We start from the raw sequence: 16,097 nt of genomic DNA, 5'->3' as shown, positions 1-16,097 counted from the left end.
GCAGGAACAAAAACATAATATTCCAGAAACACGCTTTACCGATCCGATCAGCTGTTCATAACACTTCCTACGTTGGAATAGACGTCAGCGCGAACTTTTGCATTTCCGCCATTACCTGCCCGAAACCGGAAGTGACGTCATTTTCGCGGAAATGTAGTCTTTTTTGCGATCAGGGCCTCAGGGCCTATACTGGTCTTTTTAAAAGTTATCTTTGACTTTATGACTTTCTGTGTCGTTTCTGGGATGCTTAGGACTCATATTGCACTGCTGGAAATAGTTTATTTTGATGCATATGCTGCTTTTTTGCAAATTTGCAGTATAATATTTATTTTCGTTTTTCCTGCAGTGTATAAAAATTGGTGTATTTCAAAAATAAAACTATGAAGACACTCAAAATAAATTTCCTGTGGTGGGAAACTATTTTGTGCAACTTTTTTGTATTTACAGTTTTGAGGGATAAGCCTCTTAAATTTCTCTAACTACAAATATATGTTAAAAAATCAAAAACGATTTTCAATTTTTTTGTAGTTTATTGCACTTTTTTGCAATTTATGTAATTACTATGCACTTAATGAATACATATTATTAAAATCTGGGCTATAATGGTTGTATTGATGTATAGCAACTTGAAATGCTCCCAAAAATGGCTCCACAGCATGTAAAAATATAATATAAGCTCTGGCGGACTTGGTTCTATGGTAGGTCTTAAAGGGTTAATGTGCCTGTTGTTCTTTAGGTCATATGAACAGGCTGTCTCCATTTTTGCCAGATATGAGGCTATGACAGAATCCCACTTTTAATCTTCACTTTAGTGAAGATACTATCATATTGTATAACTCAAACATACTGGAACAGCAAAAGGAATGTACCAAATTATTCCAGAGTCAAATGCGTCCAACAGCTAACAGGACAAGGATCCAAGGACAAGGAATCCACATAATGAAGAATTTGTGTATTGGAAAACTGCACCATTTTCCTGGATTTCTACATCAGAGGTGGTAAGTGCAGCATTAACATAAGCCATAAAGGACAGTAGATTTTTTTACACAACAATGTTCTCTTTTGTCGTTTTGACATCGGGGCAGTCAGCTTTCCAGCTGCTTCTGCACTCCACACTTGTCTCTCTCCTTATGTCCCAGCGTCACTGAAAAGATGGAAGAACCTGATTACTGAGTGGCAGCAGCTGTCCTGCCAGCCAGACTAGCACTGCCCCTTGAGCCCGCTATACCACCCTCCACTGCAGTGGAGCCAGAGACCACACCCCCTCCACAGACATGTTAGTCAGAAATGTACCAGGTTAAAATAAACTTCAAATATCCTTTAACCCTTTAAGACCTACCATAGAACCAAGTCCGCCAGAGCTTACTTTATATTTTTACATGTTGTAGTGCCATTTTTGGGAGCATTTCAAGTTGCTATACATCAATACAACTGTTATAGCCAATATTATACTAATATGTCTGCATTAAGTCCATAGTAACTACATTAATTGCAAAAAAAAGTGCAATAAACTACAAAAAAATTGAAAATCGTTTTTGTTTTTTTTACATATATTTCTAATTGGAGAAATTTAAGAGGCTCATCCCTTAAAACTTTAAATACAAAAAAGTTGCAAAAAATAGTTTACAACAACAGGAAATTTATTTTGAGTGTCTTCATAGTTTTAATTTTGAGATAGAGCAATTTTTATATACTGCAGGAAAAACGAAAAACAATCCTATGATGCAAATTTGCAAACAAAACAGCATGTGCATCAAAATAAATAAACTATTTCCAGCAGTGCAATTTGAGTTCTAAGCATCCCAGAAACTATTCAGAAAAGCATAAAGTCAAACATGACTTATAAAAACACCAGTATAGGCTTTTAAGGCCTACAAGTAAAAAACTACATTTTCCGCGAAAATGACGTCACTTCCGTTTTCGGGCAGGGAATGGCAGACATGCGATCATTCGTGCTGACATCTTTTTCAATGTGGGAAGTGTTACGAACAGCTGATCGGATCGGCAAAGTATGTTTCTGGAATATTATGTTTTTGTTGCTGCAAGCGCTTTTTATGCAATTTTTGCAAAGCTATATGTGGAAGGAAACCGTGACCTAGGACAAGCTGATGGCATAAGATGCAGTGTTGGGTAAGTTACTTTAAAAAAGTAATTAATTACTATTACTAATTACTTAATCAATATTGTATTTAAAATACTTATCTAATTACTGTGTCTGAAAAGTAACTTAATTACTCAATAAGTAATTTAACTAAATACTTCCCCATAAACCTTGAGTGGACAAACAATAGAAATTAAACTCTCTAAATAATAAATAATTTTTAAAAAAAATACAAGTCAACATGAAATAGTTTAGCCTTTTTGCTTCCTGAATCATCTTTATTACACTCTATAAAAACAAAACATTCTTTAATAATTACATTTTTTAGTAAGGAATGTAACTTTCTTTAACTAAGAAACACAATTCCAGAATAACAAATATATTTTTCTGCAACATATCTGAATAACAAAAAAGCTTAACTTAAGAAATGTTATACATGACATATTTCACGCAGTAAACATTAAAATTTTACATTTTCAAAGCAATGAGTAACATATTCATACATAATGTATGTAATCATGTCATGTGATTCAACGAAGTGAAGTTAACTCTGAACTTTGGTTAACAAACAGAATTCCTCTGAAACTTCCTCAAACCAATGAGCACCATATTTCCTGCATGCTGTATGCACTCATGTTTTCCAAAACATTTTTTGTACTACTTAGCTGTGTTGTTTTTGAAAAAGTTGTTGTATCTCATTAATGTAAGTCTCTCAAAGCGTTCACTTGACAGTCTGTTCCTTCTGGGTGTAAGCACAAGATTGCCGAGGCTAAAAAGCCTTTCGACTGGTGCGCTTGATGGTGTGGCTGTGTTGTACCTGGCTAAGAACACCCAGCTCAGACCCAGCAGATTTCAAATATTCCATCACCTCTGTTTCAGCAGAGTAGGTACAGTCGTCCTCCTCAAATGAAAAAAAGTCATCAGTGGAGTTAGCAGGGTTCTTGTGATCTTGAGCAGGTTGTTGGTCTTCAAGAGACAACCCACGGCACTCTGTAGTAAGCATTGCCCTAACCATGTCTTTTTTCTCTTCTTCTCTGATCCAGCGTAACTTAAATTTAAGCAAAGTGACTGCAGCCAGGAGAGCTTCTTTATTGTCCATCATTGAGGAAAAGCGCACCTTGATCGCCTATGAGAAAAAAATACATCAGACACTTCACATAAGAGCATGATAAATAAAACAAAAATTTATTTTAGGGTAAGGCTATATATAGATTACCTTAACAATGATATCAGGGAGGGATGCTGTCAGCTTAAGCTCGTCCTGCAGTGCCAGTGTCCTGGACATTAGAATCTCCAGAGTTGGAAGAAGGATTCCAAAATAGCAGTTCTCTTCTCCTTGCAATATGTCTAGTGCAACAGTGAGTGGCTTCAACACGATACAATACTCCTTTAGGAACAGATACTCCCGATCAGTGAAGACAGTATTTATTTAAGCAAGGGGAATGTCAGTGATCCTGGACAGTGTTGTGAAACGAATTTCATCGTGTTGAAACAGGTACTATGAGTTTTTTCTTGAAAAAATTATCTACCAACTCTGGAGCAACAGAAGAACGGTTTGCTTTTGTCCACATTGCAGAACACTTTGAAGTTGCACTTCGGTAGATGAATTTTGCCTCATTTGCTTGAAGCCATTTCTCAACATCATGAACAATTAAGTTCAGTGTGTGTGATGCACATCTTAAGTGTGGAGGGAGAGAAAACTGTCCTTCAGATTCTGTGGAGAGGGTCTACTCAACATCAGTAAATGTCACCCCTTCATCTTCTTCCAATTCCTCATCAGAGTCTGATTTTTGGAACATTCTAAAAGCTTTGATAAAATTGAACCCATTGTCTGTCACAGTGGCTGTCACTTTAGAGTTCAGTCCGACCATAAGCCGAATGTACTTGCTCGATTTCATTGTCGATGACATCATATGTGTGTCTCCCTCGAACTCTTTTACATGCTAGCGCTGCATGTCCTCGTACAAAAGTAGAAGGATCAATCCAGTGTGGCGTCATTCCGAGAAAACTTTTGTTATGGCTGGTCGAAATGTCAGCAGTCGTGGAAATATATTCCAAACTCTCAAATGTCTCTTTAAGCTCCATTTCCATGTCAGCATAACATTTATCTAAGTAAGTAGAAAACGTTTTTCGATCACGCAGTGCTGCTTTTTTGCCACACACAGGTATTTTGTTTAATATGCACCTAAAAGACGGAGACTGAGAGAAAGGGCCTGACCACAGTTCCACTTCCTGTATACAGAGTTGAATTAAAGGACATGGATACACTGACTTCACTGGTTTTAATGTGCTCATTGATCAAGCTTAGGATTTTTTATTATTATGAAACCGCACATGATAAATGTGGCTCTTGATGTAAAACTAACAGATTTCCTTTTAGTAGCTGGATTAGTCACAGAGGGGATAGTTTTCCTCTTTATTTAAAACGATTACATTTAAAGGTGTTTCCTGTTTTGCCTTCATAGCCCATTGGTTCAGCTCTTTGTGTATTTATAGCCCTGTCACTTGTCAGCCCACCCTCTTTACGAAGCTGTTCTCCTGCCTTTCTATTTTCCTACAACATTTCAGCACTTCGTGCTTCATGTCTCATTCCTTGGTCACTTTGCCTCTTGGATTGAATGTTGGATTGGATTATCTACCACAGTCTTTTTTTTCAACAAATCTTCATTTAACTTCAGTAAGTTTTTTCAAGATTTAATTTGTTCTTCATGCCTCTGTGTGGGTCCAAATCTGAATTAAACTACAAATGTATGACAACTAGGGTTGTCATACATTTTACTTGTGCCGTAAAATGTATTTCTCTTTTAATAAAACTGGAAGGTGCAATGAAAATAGGAGGGACTGGTAATAGTCTCAGAATGAGTAATATTTGTCAAAATCGTTTGCAAAAAATTGGCAACAAAGTCTTACCCACGCCTCGTTTCTTTATTATGGTGCTTTTAAGGACAAAGACCTTCTTGTAATTTCATTTTTAAATGGTTTTGAGCAGCAGTTTTTTGTGCTTTCTGAAGGTCTTTAAATGTTCTTCTTTGGACATTAACAGCTTTTTTTTTTTACTAATTTTCCTCCCAGTCTTTGTAACCAACTTTTTTTTTTTTGCTTCTTTTTTATGGTTAACTCACTTAACACTGACCTATGACTCATTCAAGGAAGAAAAAGGCACCTAGCTCTGTCTGCACAAAACAGACAACTGAGCAAAGGACTCATTTTAAATTGGTTCTCTGTTACTAGCTGTTACTAGCTGTTTAGTTGAATCAAGGAAAACAGTTTGAGTGGCACAAATGGTATTTTTGCACCAGTAAGCAGACTCCCAAAGAGCTACTAGCTGAATACTTGACACATCTCAGCTGTGCAGCATGTCTTTAAAAAGTTAGTAAAACTATGTACAGCCTATGAACAGTATCTAAAAGTCATGTCTGTAAGAAACCGAAAAAAGGGTTGATGTGAAGAACCAATTCTTGAGGAAGAGAAAGCGTGAGACTGGCTGACAAATTAAACAAGAACTGAAGAACTGGACTGAAAATCAGTTGCTACAGGCCTTATGAAATGATGACTGCAGATTTAAAAAATGTGGTTCACATTGTCAGTATGTACAGAGGAGGTCAGGAGAGATACAACAATGAGTGTCTACAGCCATCTGTAAAACAGAGTAAAGGTTCTGTTATGATTTGGGTACCTCAAGAATTTGATCCGTCCTGTAGTACCATACAGAAACATTTTATTTGCAACATTTCATTTTTCAGCATGACAGTGATCCAAAATCCACTGCCAGTGGAGTAAAGCAGTAAAGCAGAATGGAAAAAAACACAGAGTGGAACAGTACAGTCATGCACTGGCCTTTCCAGAGCCTCAAAATTGTTTCTGAAGGCTACTTACATAAGTTATAAAAAAGCTTGCCTAAAAGAGTTTGGCCTGTGTTGAAGTATAAATGTGGTGTGACCAAACATCAACGTTCTATAATTAGGTGCACCTAGTTCCATTTTTCTGGTTAAATATAAAGAACTGAGGAGTGACTCAAGACTGCACACTGCATCATAAGATACAGTGGCTTGCAAAAGTATTCGGCCCCCTTGAACTTTCCCACATTTTGTCACATTACAGCCACAAACATAAATCAATTTTATTGGAATTCCACGTGAAAGACCAACACAAAGTGGTGTACACGTGAGAAGTGGAACAAAAATCATACATGATTCCAAACATTTTTTACAAATAAATAACTGAAAAGTGGGGTGTGCGTAATTATTCAGCCCCCTTTGGTCTGAGTGCAGTCAGTTGCCCATAGACATTGCCTGATGAGTGCTAATGACTAAATTGAGTGCACCTGTGTGTAATCTAATGTCAGTACAAATACAGCTGCTCTGTGATGATCTCAGAAGTTGTCTAAGAGAATGTTGGGAACAACAACACCATGAAGTCCAAAGAACACACCAGACAGGTCAGGGCAATGATGAAATGGTTTAAAACAGGGGTGCCTAATCCCGGTCCTCGAGAGCTACTATCCTGCAGCTTTTAGATGCATCCTTGTTCCCACACACCCGAATCAAATGAATGGCTTGTTGTCAGGCCTTTGCCAAACACAATGGCATGCTGAAGAGGTAATCAAACCATTTGATTCAGCTGTGTTGGAGTAGGGATGCATCTAAAAGCTGCAGGATAGTAGCTCTCGAGGACTGGGATTGGGCAGCCCTGGTTTAAAACAAAACATATCCATGTGTTAGAATGGCCCAGTCAAAGTCCAGATCTAAATCCAATCGAGAATCTGTGGCAAGATCTGAAAACTGCTGTTCACAAACGCTGTCCAGCTAATCTGACTGAGCTGGAGCTGTTTTACAAAGAAGAATGGGCAAAGATTTCAGTCTCTAGGTGTGCAAAGCTGCTAGAAACATACCCCAAAAGACTGGCAGCTGTAATTGCAGCAAAAGGTGGTTCTACAAAGTATTGAATCAGGGGGCTGAATAATTATGCACACCCCACTTTTCAGTTATTTATTTGTAAAAAAAAAAAAAAAAAGTTTGGAATCATGTTTGGAATGTATGATTTTCGTTCCACGTCTCACGTGTACACCACTTTGTGTTGGTCTTTCACATGGAATTCCAATAAAATTGATTCATGTTTGTGGCTGTAATGTGACAAAATGTGGAAAAGTTCAAGGGGGCCGAATTCTTTTGCAAGCCACTGTATTTGTCATAAAATCAAGATACATCTTACTCCATTAAACACTTAAAGCCTGCATACACACCATATTTTGAAGATGTCTAAACTTCTCCAAATCTTCTCCTGGCTACTTTCACTATTTTTTTTTTAAATATTAAACTAGTAAAAGGAAAGAAATAACAGAAGTTGGTGGAAAGTGTCAAGTACAACACAAAGATTTCTGGATAGTTCCATCCTAATGCGACACAGCGCATGTCATAAATTTGGAATAAAGAGGTCTTGATGCATTTTTGTATTGGTTGTAAGATGAATAAGATATTTTTGACTCTTTGCAATTAGTTTTCTTGTTGATTCCTTAATTTTTGTTTCTTTATGTTTTTTGTTTTTGGCTTCCCAGGATTGTCTGTGGCAGTTAAATTCAGTGGACTATGGACAGTGGACTATAGTTTGTTTTCTGGTTGTCTGTGTTGAGCTTTCCTGTTTGTTACAAAGATTAATAATGGATCCTGGATTGGAAGAGGAACAAACCAAATTAGAAAGAGGAACAAAATGTTGCAAATCGCGGATTATTTTTTACATGCTGTGCATCATCAATTTCATTGCGCCGGTTGATGGATTTTCCCTGAAGACTTGCAGAATCAGCTACAGTACGGCCATATGTGTCGGAAGTAAACTCAGAGCTGTTCCTGAAGATATTCCCTCAACTGTGACAGGCCTCGATTTAACTTCTAACAGAATTTCAACAATACATGCATCAGACTTCAAAGATCTACTAAATTTGACTAAGTTAGACCTTAATATCAACAACATTTCACAGATAGAAAGCGGTGCGTTTGCCAGTCTAAGTTCTCTTGAGACATTAAATCTAAATAATAACAAACTTGTTACACTGGGAGAAAATGTTTTTGATGGCTTGAGTTGCCTCATTGAGCTAAGAATTAATCAAAATCGCATTAAACAAATGGCATCCACATCTTTTAAGTCCATGACAAGTTTAAAACTTCTGGACATTTCTCATAACAAACTGCACCACATTACAAAAGTTCAATTGATATTGCAACATCTGCCACATCTACGGGAGCTGGTAATAAGCAACAATGATTTAACCACTTTTCAGTCATTTGAACTGACAAACAAATCATTAGAACTTCAGTACCTTGATTTGTCGAAAAATCCCCTCGCAGTCTTCAGGATCACTGCCGATGTTTTTCCAAATCTCACCTGGTTTAAAATTGGGAGCCCAGCCAAAAAGAAACAGATGATATGGGACGTGCAAAACAAGACATTTCTTAGTCGTGTTACTACTCTTGACATTAGTGAGCTTCATTTGGGTCTTGGGGACATGGAAAGGTTGTTAGAGTCAGTGAACTCATCATTAACTATTCTGAGAATGAATGCAATGACACATAACCTGACCACACTGATCAACATTTCCTGCACCATCCCAACAATGAGGACTCTGCAGCTTCGAAGCAATAAGCTCAGCTTTGTTAATGCATACTTGTTTAAGTTGTGTATTAATGTAACTGAGTTAGTTTTGACAGACAACAAAATAAAATACATCCATGATGATGCTTTCAGATCCCTTAAAAACTTAAGGATTTTAACGCTGAGTAAAAACAGGCTTCCACTGGTTCCAGCTGCAACAAGGAATCTACCAACTCTTTCAGAGCTGGATCTCAGCACCAATAACATCAGCACACTGGACTGCCATGATTTCACCAATCAGACAAAGCTCAGAAAGCTTTATCTTTATCAGAATTCAATCACAGCTCTGAAACCATGTCTTTTCAAGGATTTAAAAGGATTACAAACTCTAAAATTACAGACAAACCAAATAACTAAATTGAACAGTGCTTTCAAAGAACATTTGCCAAACCTCACACAGCTGCATTTGAATGGAAACAAACTCACTGCTATCAAAAGGGATGCATTTAAAGGCTTGCACTCCCTCCAGAACCTGTCATTACACCAAAACAAAATAAAAGTACTTGAAAGTAAGAGTTTCAGTGGACTGACAAATCTGACCCAAATTAATCTACAAAACAATGATATTTCACAAGATGAACTAAACAAAGATGTTTTCAGTCCTCTGATTAATTTAAGAAGACTTGATTTGAGTGAAAATCACATCAATTACAAGAAAAGTAGAAATTTGCCGGATCCTCCATTTTCTCAGCTGTCCCATCTAGAGGAACTGCTTGTTTTTTCACAACACCACAGGTTGCATAGTTATCTGCCTGGGAACTTTTTGCAAGGTTTGACCAGTCTTTTGAGTTTCAAAGCCAGGAATATCCGTATTGCGTCTCTGGACAAAGACACCTTTGTTTACACGCCACAGCTGCAATTACTTGATCTTTCTTCAAATGAACTTAAAGAACTCCCTCCAGATCTGTTCTTCCCAATTCCAAACCTTAAAAGCCTTTATATATCCAGGACAGCTCTTTACTCTCTAGAGTTCCTTAAAAATGCCAGCCTCACAAAGCTGGAGTTTCTACAGGCAAGACAGAATTTATATTCAGTTATCCGCGAAGAAGATATAAATAAATCCCTACCAGCTCTGACTTATCTGGACCTTCAGGGCAATGGATTCACCTGCAACTGTGATAACAGCTGGTTTCTCTCGTGGGCAATAAATAACAACAAAACTCAGGTTTATGATGCATATAACTTTACGTGCAACTATCCACAAGAATTCAAAAGTAAGAAGCTGTTGGACTTGGACACCAGCTCCTGCTCAGATGACACTGACTTTATTTGCTTTGTTCTCACCACGTGTGCAATCCTATGCTTGATGGTGGTGTCCTTCACTTACCATTTCATGGGGTTGCAGCTGGTCTATGCCTATTACCTGTTCATAGCTTGGCTCTTTGATAGAAAGCACAAAAACAAGAAAACTCATCATCAGTACGACGCCTTTATCTCCTACAACACCCACGATGAGCCTTGGGTCATTGACAAGCTCTTACCAAAACTGGAAGGAGAACAGGGCTGGAGACTGTGCCTACACCATCGAGACTTTGAACCAGGTGAGATGCAAGTTTGAATTAAAGTTAAATATTAATGGCTTGACAAGTGGGATGTCTCTTAAAATTGTGTGTTTGTCGGTATCTCTGTTTAATCCCAACTAAATTATTAGATTCAGGACATTTTCTAGAATGTTTTCAGAAAAATGTAACATCATTTGACTTATGCAGTTATATTTGAAGTGGCAGTTAGTCTCTCTTTTGATTTATATAATTGCACTATCTAACAATTATCTGGAGACAATGAGGGCATGGTGTTAGAAGCTTTTGCAGTCAAATGTGCACTTTCATATGTACTCCAGAGGGTGTCACTATACTACTTTACTAAAAAGCTGAGGATACAAACCTCATGGTTTTATTACTGGCTGTGTTATTTTTCTTCTCCTCATTAGGGAGACCCATCATAGATAACATTACAGATGCTATTTATGGAAGCAGGAAGACCATTTGTGTGATCAGTCGCAAATACCTCGAGAGTGAATGGTGCTCCAGAGAGATCCAGGCAGCCAGGTAACCTGTTGGCGCACCACAAGACTGTAGCAATAACATTAAAATATAAAATTGAAATTGAAAGGTGTTAACAGTGCTTTTATGCTAATGTCAACAGTGACAATGGCACAACCAAAGTTACTCCAAATACAGTGCCATGAAAAAGCATCTGCCCCTTTACTGATTTCTTTTTTCTTCTACTTTTTGTTTTGTTTTGTTTTTTTGCATATTTGTTACGCTTACATGTTTCAGATTATCAAACAACATTTAATATTGGACAAATGTAACCAAAGCAAATAAAAAAATTATTTTTTAAAAGATGATTTAATTTATCAAGGGGGAAAAAAGCTTTCAAACCTACGTGGTTGAGTTCAAAGTTGAGTTCAAATTCACTAACCATACCCAGGCCTGATACTCCCAGACCTGTTAAATCAATAATTTACTTAAACAGAACCTGCCTGACAAGGTAAAACATCTCAAACAGCAATTCAGCATGCAAAGATCCAAAGAAGCTCAAGAAAGATAAGAAAGTCATTGACGTCTGTCAGTCTGGAAGGGGTTATAAAGACTTTGGGACTTCAGCGAACCATGGTGAGAGCCATTATCCACAAAACTTGGAACAGCAATTAAACTTCCCATGAGTGGCCAGCCTAACAAAATTACTCCACTTTTTATTGGGAGTTACAGAATTAGAAATGAGAATATCAGAGAGACAGCTCAGGTTGACCTGTTTGGAGACAAAGTTTGAGAGGCAAGGTTAAGATGGCTTAGGAGGTCACATAGGAGGTTCATGGATGTGAAGCAGGACGTGCTTAACTGCATCTACTATATGTGGCGGAAGAGGATAGGTTGAGATGGAGGCAGATGATCCCCTGTGGTGACCCCTAAAGGGAACAGCTGAAAGAAGAGGACTTGACATTACTGTGTTCCACTATGTGATTTTCTGATCTGTGCAGCACTGTATATGTTACACCGGCATGCTTAAAATTTCATTGATTTTTTTTTTTTGCTAGCTTTTAATTTCCTCTTTAATCTGCCATGTTCACAGGTGTTTTATTTTATTCTCTTAAAACATGTTTATTTCATTTATTTTTGTATTATCTTCATTACTTTACTCTTTTAAAGAGAGTACTTATGCATCCCTTTTCTCCCTCTTATCTTTAGTTTCCGTCTGTTTGATGAGCAGAAAGACGTTCTAATCCTGGTATTCATGGAGGAGATTCCCAGCTATCTGTTGTCTCCTTACCACCGCATGAGAAAGATGATAAAGAGGAAAACCTACCTGAGCTGGCCGCGAGTTGGAGAGCACACCGAGCTGTTCTGGGAGAAACTTTGCCAGGCTCTGGAGACCAGAGAAGATCCAGAAGGAAAGATGTTACTTCTCACTGTGTCAACTGTGCCATGAGGAAATTAAAGCAATTTTTTTTTCTCTTTTTTAAAGGTTATAGATTTATTTTTTTATTTTTTTTTATTCCATGATAATAGTTTACAGTGTTCTGATGTTTCATTATTTTAAAAGTTTTGAGTGTTTCTCCAGCAAATATTTGAAGTTTTACTTACTTACAGAAATGTTGGTTTTAAACAGAACCAGTGAAGCAAGAAAAGATGAAACAAATGTCTATGATAACTTCACTGCAATTTCTTGTTAATCAAAGTATTACAGAGTCAGCATTTTGGTCAATTAAAATGCTGCACATAATTCATTCAATCATACATCGTCTTTTTGCATTACTGAAACAAAGAAGTTTTGCAAGAAGTAAGAGACAATGATTGTCAACTGAATATAACTTACATAATAAATGACTGAGGATCATAATGAATATATAAGAATATCTTACTATATCTATCGTAGATAAAGGACACATATGTATAATAAATGCAAACAAAGCCTTTTAAACAAGTCTAAAGTATAATATCTCTCTTGGTTTAATTACTAAGCTTGTTTAGTCACTGCTGATACATAACAATGGAAAATCACATTTCATGCACTGTAAAAGTAATTTCAGTTCTTTTCAAACTTTATTTCAGCCTTCCTCATTAAGATGTCTGTCGTTCTTTGGCTTGTGTGAACTTTGCACCCTCTACTTATGCCAGCGTTATTAGACAGGTGGTTCACCCACAGGTTTGTTTATTGAAGAGTTAGGTAGTTAAAGTTAAGATAACCCATAAAACCATCCTGCAACAGATGTACCAAGCTCAGATACATTGGAATTATCCAATTAAACCACTATTTCTCTAATAGGTAACACATTTTGTCCATCTATGAGTGCCTCCCCACAGTTACTAAGAAACAAAGTTTGTTAAATTAAAATCATATGGATAGTAAGACACAAACTAGTGACTGACAAGATATAGTCATAAGAAAAGTGTTCACTGAGATCATAGAGTGAGGCAACTAAAAGGCTATTTTCCCATTGTCTATGCAACAAAAGGCATCACCCCTTGCTGGCCATCAGAAAGAAAGCAGGTTTATAACTCTTCTACAGTGGCTCAATTTTTCAGACTTCACAGTCTATGTGAATGAACTGAACTTAAACATATCCCTTCATTTGTGATCATATTCCTTCCATTCTGAATATTTTGTTCTATGAATAATTACATTAAATAAAGAACATCTTTAATTTGTATTCCAGTTATACAACAGGAAAAAACATTGATGTTCTTTTTCCAATGTTTAACACTAGGATTTAAACCTTTTAAACAGAGATGTAACCTTATAAATATGGTATTGTACATATTTATCACTGTTTGCTAATCACTGTCAGCTAATTTCTTTTTATTTAGGATCCTTTTGCAGCGTGATTAATTCTTTTTTTTTTTTTTTACCCGATGTAGAACAAGGACAAAAATTTGACAGCATGTGGTTGTTTGTGGAGTCCATACAGACAGACATGTGTTTTTATCAAATAACTCTTTTAATAAATTCTCTGACAAATATTAAATACAATAATTATCTCACACTTTCTGAAAATACAGGGTTTTATATTTCATCTTCTTCAGAAAATAAATCAAACAATAATACATATAACAAAATAATAATATTTTACATTACTTTAAAAAAAAGCACAAGTTTTTTTGTTGTTGAAGCACTAAAGCTTATAGCTCACACATGTATTAAGAATACTACTCTTCCCTGTTTATAAAACAGAATAAATAAAAGGAAAGGTCACACAACAAATTATATTTATGTGTAGATTTACTATTATGATAATATTAGTGCAGATAAGAACACTTAAAGAGAGTTTAAGATGCATTGTTGTTAGAATTTTCTTTGTTGGTCTTCCGCTTCTTTTCACTGCAAAAAACAAAATCAATGAAATAAGATCAGTTTGACTCACTGAGCAGCTGAGAGTGAATATAAGGCACAGACAAACAATACACCACAGGGGCATTTATACTTACTCATAACACTTCATCACTTTCTGGGTCAACGGCTTTGATGGATCGGCACACACAAACCTTCCCGGAGCATGAAAACTGTTGGGAAAGAGGATGAAAGCAGTCATTTACCCTCAAGATACAGTTTCTCTCGATGGAGTTTCATTCCAGTGTGTTAGTTTGATTATTAACTGCAGAGCGTCCTGAACTTATCGTGATTGATTTTTAGTCACGGATTAAATGCTGTTTTGCTATTTAGATACACAAGGTTTAGTCCGTCCGAGAGAGCGCAAATGCCAAGCACACACAGCCATTATCTTTTCACCACAAGGTGAAATGTGCAGATAAGATATGTTACACAGAATTCATAACCAGACACCAGGATGAAAGATTGGCATTAGCTCTTGCTGGTTTTTGTACATGTGTATCACATTACTGGTTAAGTTTCCTATCTATAGTCTTTCCTTGAGAATACCACTACTTAAGTTGGCCCACATAAACTGATTGAACAGATATTTATGAGCAGTCTTAATTCATTCCCTAAACTTCTTAAATGTGAGCATTTCTCTTTTTATGTAATAATAATACATTTGATATATAAACTTTTCCATAATCTAAAATCTTTGTACAGAGTAAACACTACTCAAAAACTAGAAAAATGCACAACTTGCTTAAACTTCAACTTGACTACTTCTTAGCGTTTTAGTTTGTTAGATGTCTTATTTCCTCATGAATCTACCTGCTTTTATCATGCTACACTTCCATATAAACCGTTATAACTTACATGATGGCGTTGATGTCACAGGCGTTATTGATGTTCTGAATGGTGTAACCCAGAATCCGTTTGCAAGGAGGCTGACGATTGGAGTACCTCAGGCAGCAGCTCGCTGTAAGCACACACACGCACAAAGAATCCACTATAAATCACACTTTTAACTTACTACTGGCAATATTAGTGAAAGTGCATTAAAATATTAACTAGTATGAAATACCTGATTGTGCGCTGTCAAAAAAGTTGATGATAATGACGAGGGAGCACAGAGCTACCATGAGACACGTTTTCCTGCTTGCCATGGTTGATGAGCCAACTGAGAGCGTTCACTCTGCCTTTCTGTGTCTGACGCTGAAAAGGTGTAACACCTGAAGGCGATCAGAGAGAGTGTGACAAGTGCTACTTGGTGATCACTCCTTTAAGTAGGCCGACTCTCGGAATTTCCCGTCGGGCAGGATTGTGTAATCCTTTGTGTCATTGTTAAAACACTGGAAACAGAGCAGGAAATAGAAAAAATTCCAGCTGGCCCTGACATGGGAGGAAATAAAGTTAAAAAAAAAAAAAAAAGTTAAACATTGGCAGCCTGAACTATGAGCTTGGCTGGCGCTGGACTCATGTGCAGACTGATTCCCTGAAGAATGAATTCCAAGTGAAACCAGATATCAGTAAAGTACATTTTTAAAGCAGTATTATGTGAATATATGTCATATTCTATACAATTGGAATTAGTTTTTGAAACCAAATGAGTCACCTCCTGGTAGGCATGATTAATAATGCAAATAAACATTTGCATTTTTGTTGTTTTGTTTCTTACCTGTTCCTGCTTAAAGCCTATAGCACTGCTGGATCTGGAGTGGTCTATAATAAGTCAAGCAGCTTAACTTGTATTTCATTCAAGGGAGACCTGAAGAGAATAGCAGTCTTGTAAGTTTTGTACAAAATGACAGAGAATCTGCTGGGAAACCTACTACAAGCAATTCGATTTTGAACAATTTGGAGGGTTTTTTTTACTGTTATAACAAGTCATTTATTAGGCCTCAGTTAGACAGGCCTATTGGGTTGTGAAAGCTTGCTGGAGGTTGTTAATAGTCACTAGGTGAAATTGGTCGTAAAAAGGGTGCTAGACCAAAAACGTCCTTGCGATTGCTCGTGGTTGCTAATACACTGCCGCAGT

The 16,097-nt window shown here is 36.8% G+C and overlaps 2 protein-coding genes across 3 annotated transcripts; one reads left to right on the top strand and one right to left on the bottom strand.

Annotated features, from left to right (window-relative positions):
- The first annotated feature begins 4,682 nt into the window (after positions 1 to 4,682).
- On the top strand, positions 4,683 to 13,968 carry LOC147322241 (uncharacterized). 2 transcript variants are annotated; one of them, XM_086306714.1, is made up of 4 exons: positions 4,683 to 4,778; positions 7,656 to 10,287; positions 10,677 to 10,794; positions 11,938 to 13,968. In XM_086306714.1, exons 1-4 carry the CDS (start codon positions 4,683 to 4,685, stop codon positions 12,176 to 12,178), a joined length of 3,087 nt encoding a protein of 1,028 aa, XP_086162840.1. In that variant the 3' UTR covers positions 12,179 to 13,968. The 2 variants fall into 2 exon arrangements, with proteins under 2 accessions (XP_086162840.1, XP_086162841.1); XM_086306715.1 differs by lacking the exon at positions 4,683 to 4,778 and having other exon boundaries at positions 7,366 to 10,287.
- ccl20b (chemokine (C-C motif) ligand 20b) lies at positions 13,662 to 15,423 on the bottom strand. Its single transcript, XM_086306719.1, has 4 exons — positions 15,144 to 15,423; positions 14,936 to 15,038; positions 14,176 to 14,250; positions 13,662 to 14,068 (listed from the first exon to the last, which is right to left on the bottom strand). Exons 1-4 carry the CDS (start codon positions 15,223 to 15,225, stop codon positions 14,017 to 14,019), a joined length of 312 nt encoding a protein of 103 aa, XP_086162845.1. The 5' UTR covers positions 15,226 to 15,423; the 3' UTR covers positions 13,662 to 14,016.
- Between the last annotated feature and the right edge of the window lie 674 nt (positions 15,424 to 16,097).

This window comes from Aulonocara sp. 'chitande type north' Nkhata Bay, linkage group LG9 (assembly GCF_057382095.1).
Source record: "Aulonocara sp. 'chitande type north' Nkhata Bay isolate Kocher_YH1m ecotype deep benthic linkage group LG9, A_spYH_male_GT1.1, whole genome shotgun sequence".
NCBI lineage: Eukaryota > Metazoa > Chordata > Actinopteri > Cichliformes > Cichlidae > Aulonocara > Aulonocara sp. 'chitande type north' Nkhata Bay.
Note: the sequence above shows the minus strand (reverse complement) of the source record. Positions and strands in the feature narration are given on the sequence as shown.

Coding starts and splice junctions, on each gene's coding strand:
- ccl20b (XM_086306719.1), bottom strand. CDS start 15,225: ATGGCAAGCAGGAAAACGTGTCTCATGGTAGCTCTGTGCTCCCTCGTC. Junction 15,039..15,143: donor TTTTGACAGCGCACAATCAG/GTATTTCATACT, acceptor GTGTGCTTACAG/CGAGCTGCTGCCTGAGGTAC. Junction 14,069..14,175: donor AAAGTGATGAAGTGTTATGA/GTAAGTATAAAT, acceptor TGTTTTTTGCAG/TGAAAAGAAGCGGAAGACCA.
- LOC147322241 (XM_086306714.1), top strand. CDS start 4,683: ATGTCTCATTCCTTGGTCACTTTGCCTCTTGGATTGAATGTTGGATTG. Junction 4,779..7,655: donor CAAATCTTCATTTAACTTCA/GTAAGTTTTTTC, acceptor TTGGCTTCCCAG/GATTGTCTGTGGCAGTTAAA. Junction 10,288..10,676: donor CCATCGAGACTTTGAACCAG/GTGAGATGCAAG, acceptor TCTCCTCATTAG/GGAGACCCATCATAGATAAC.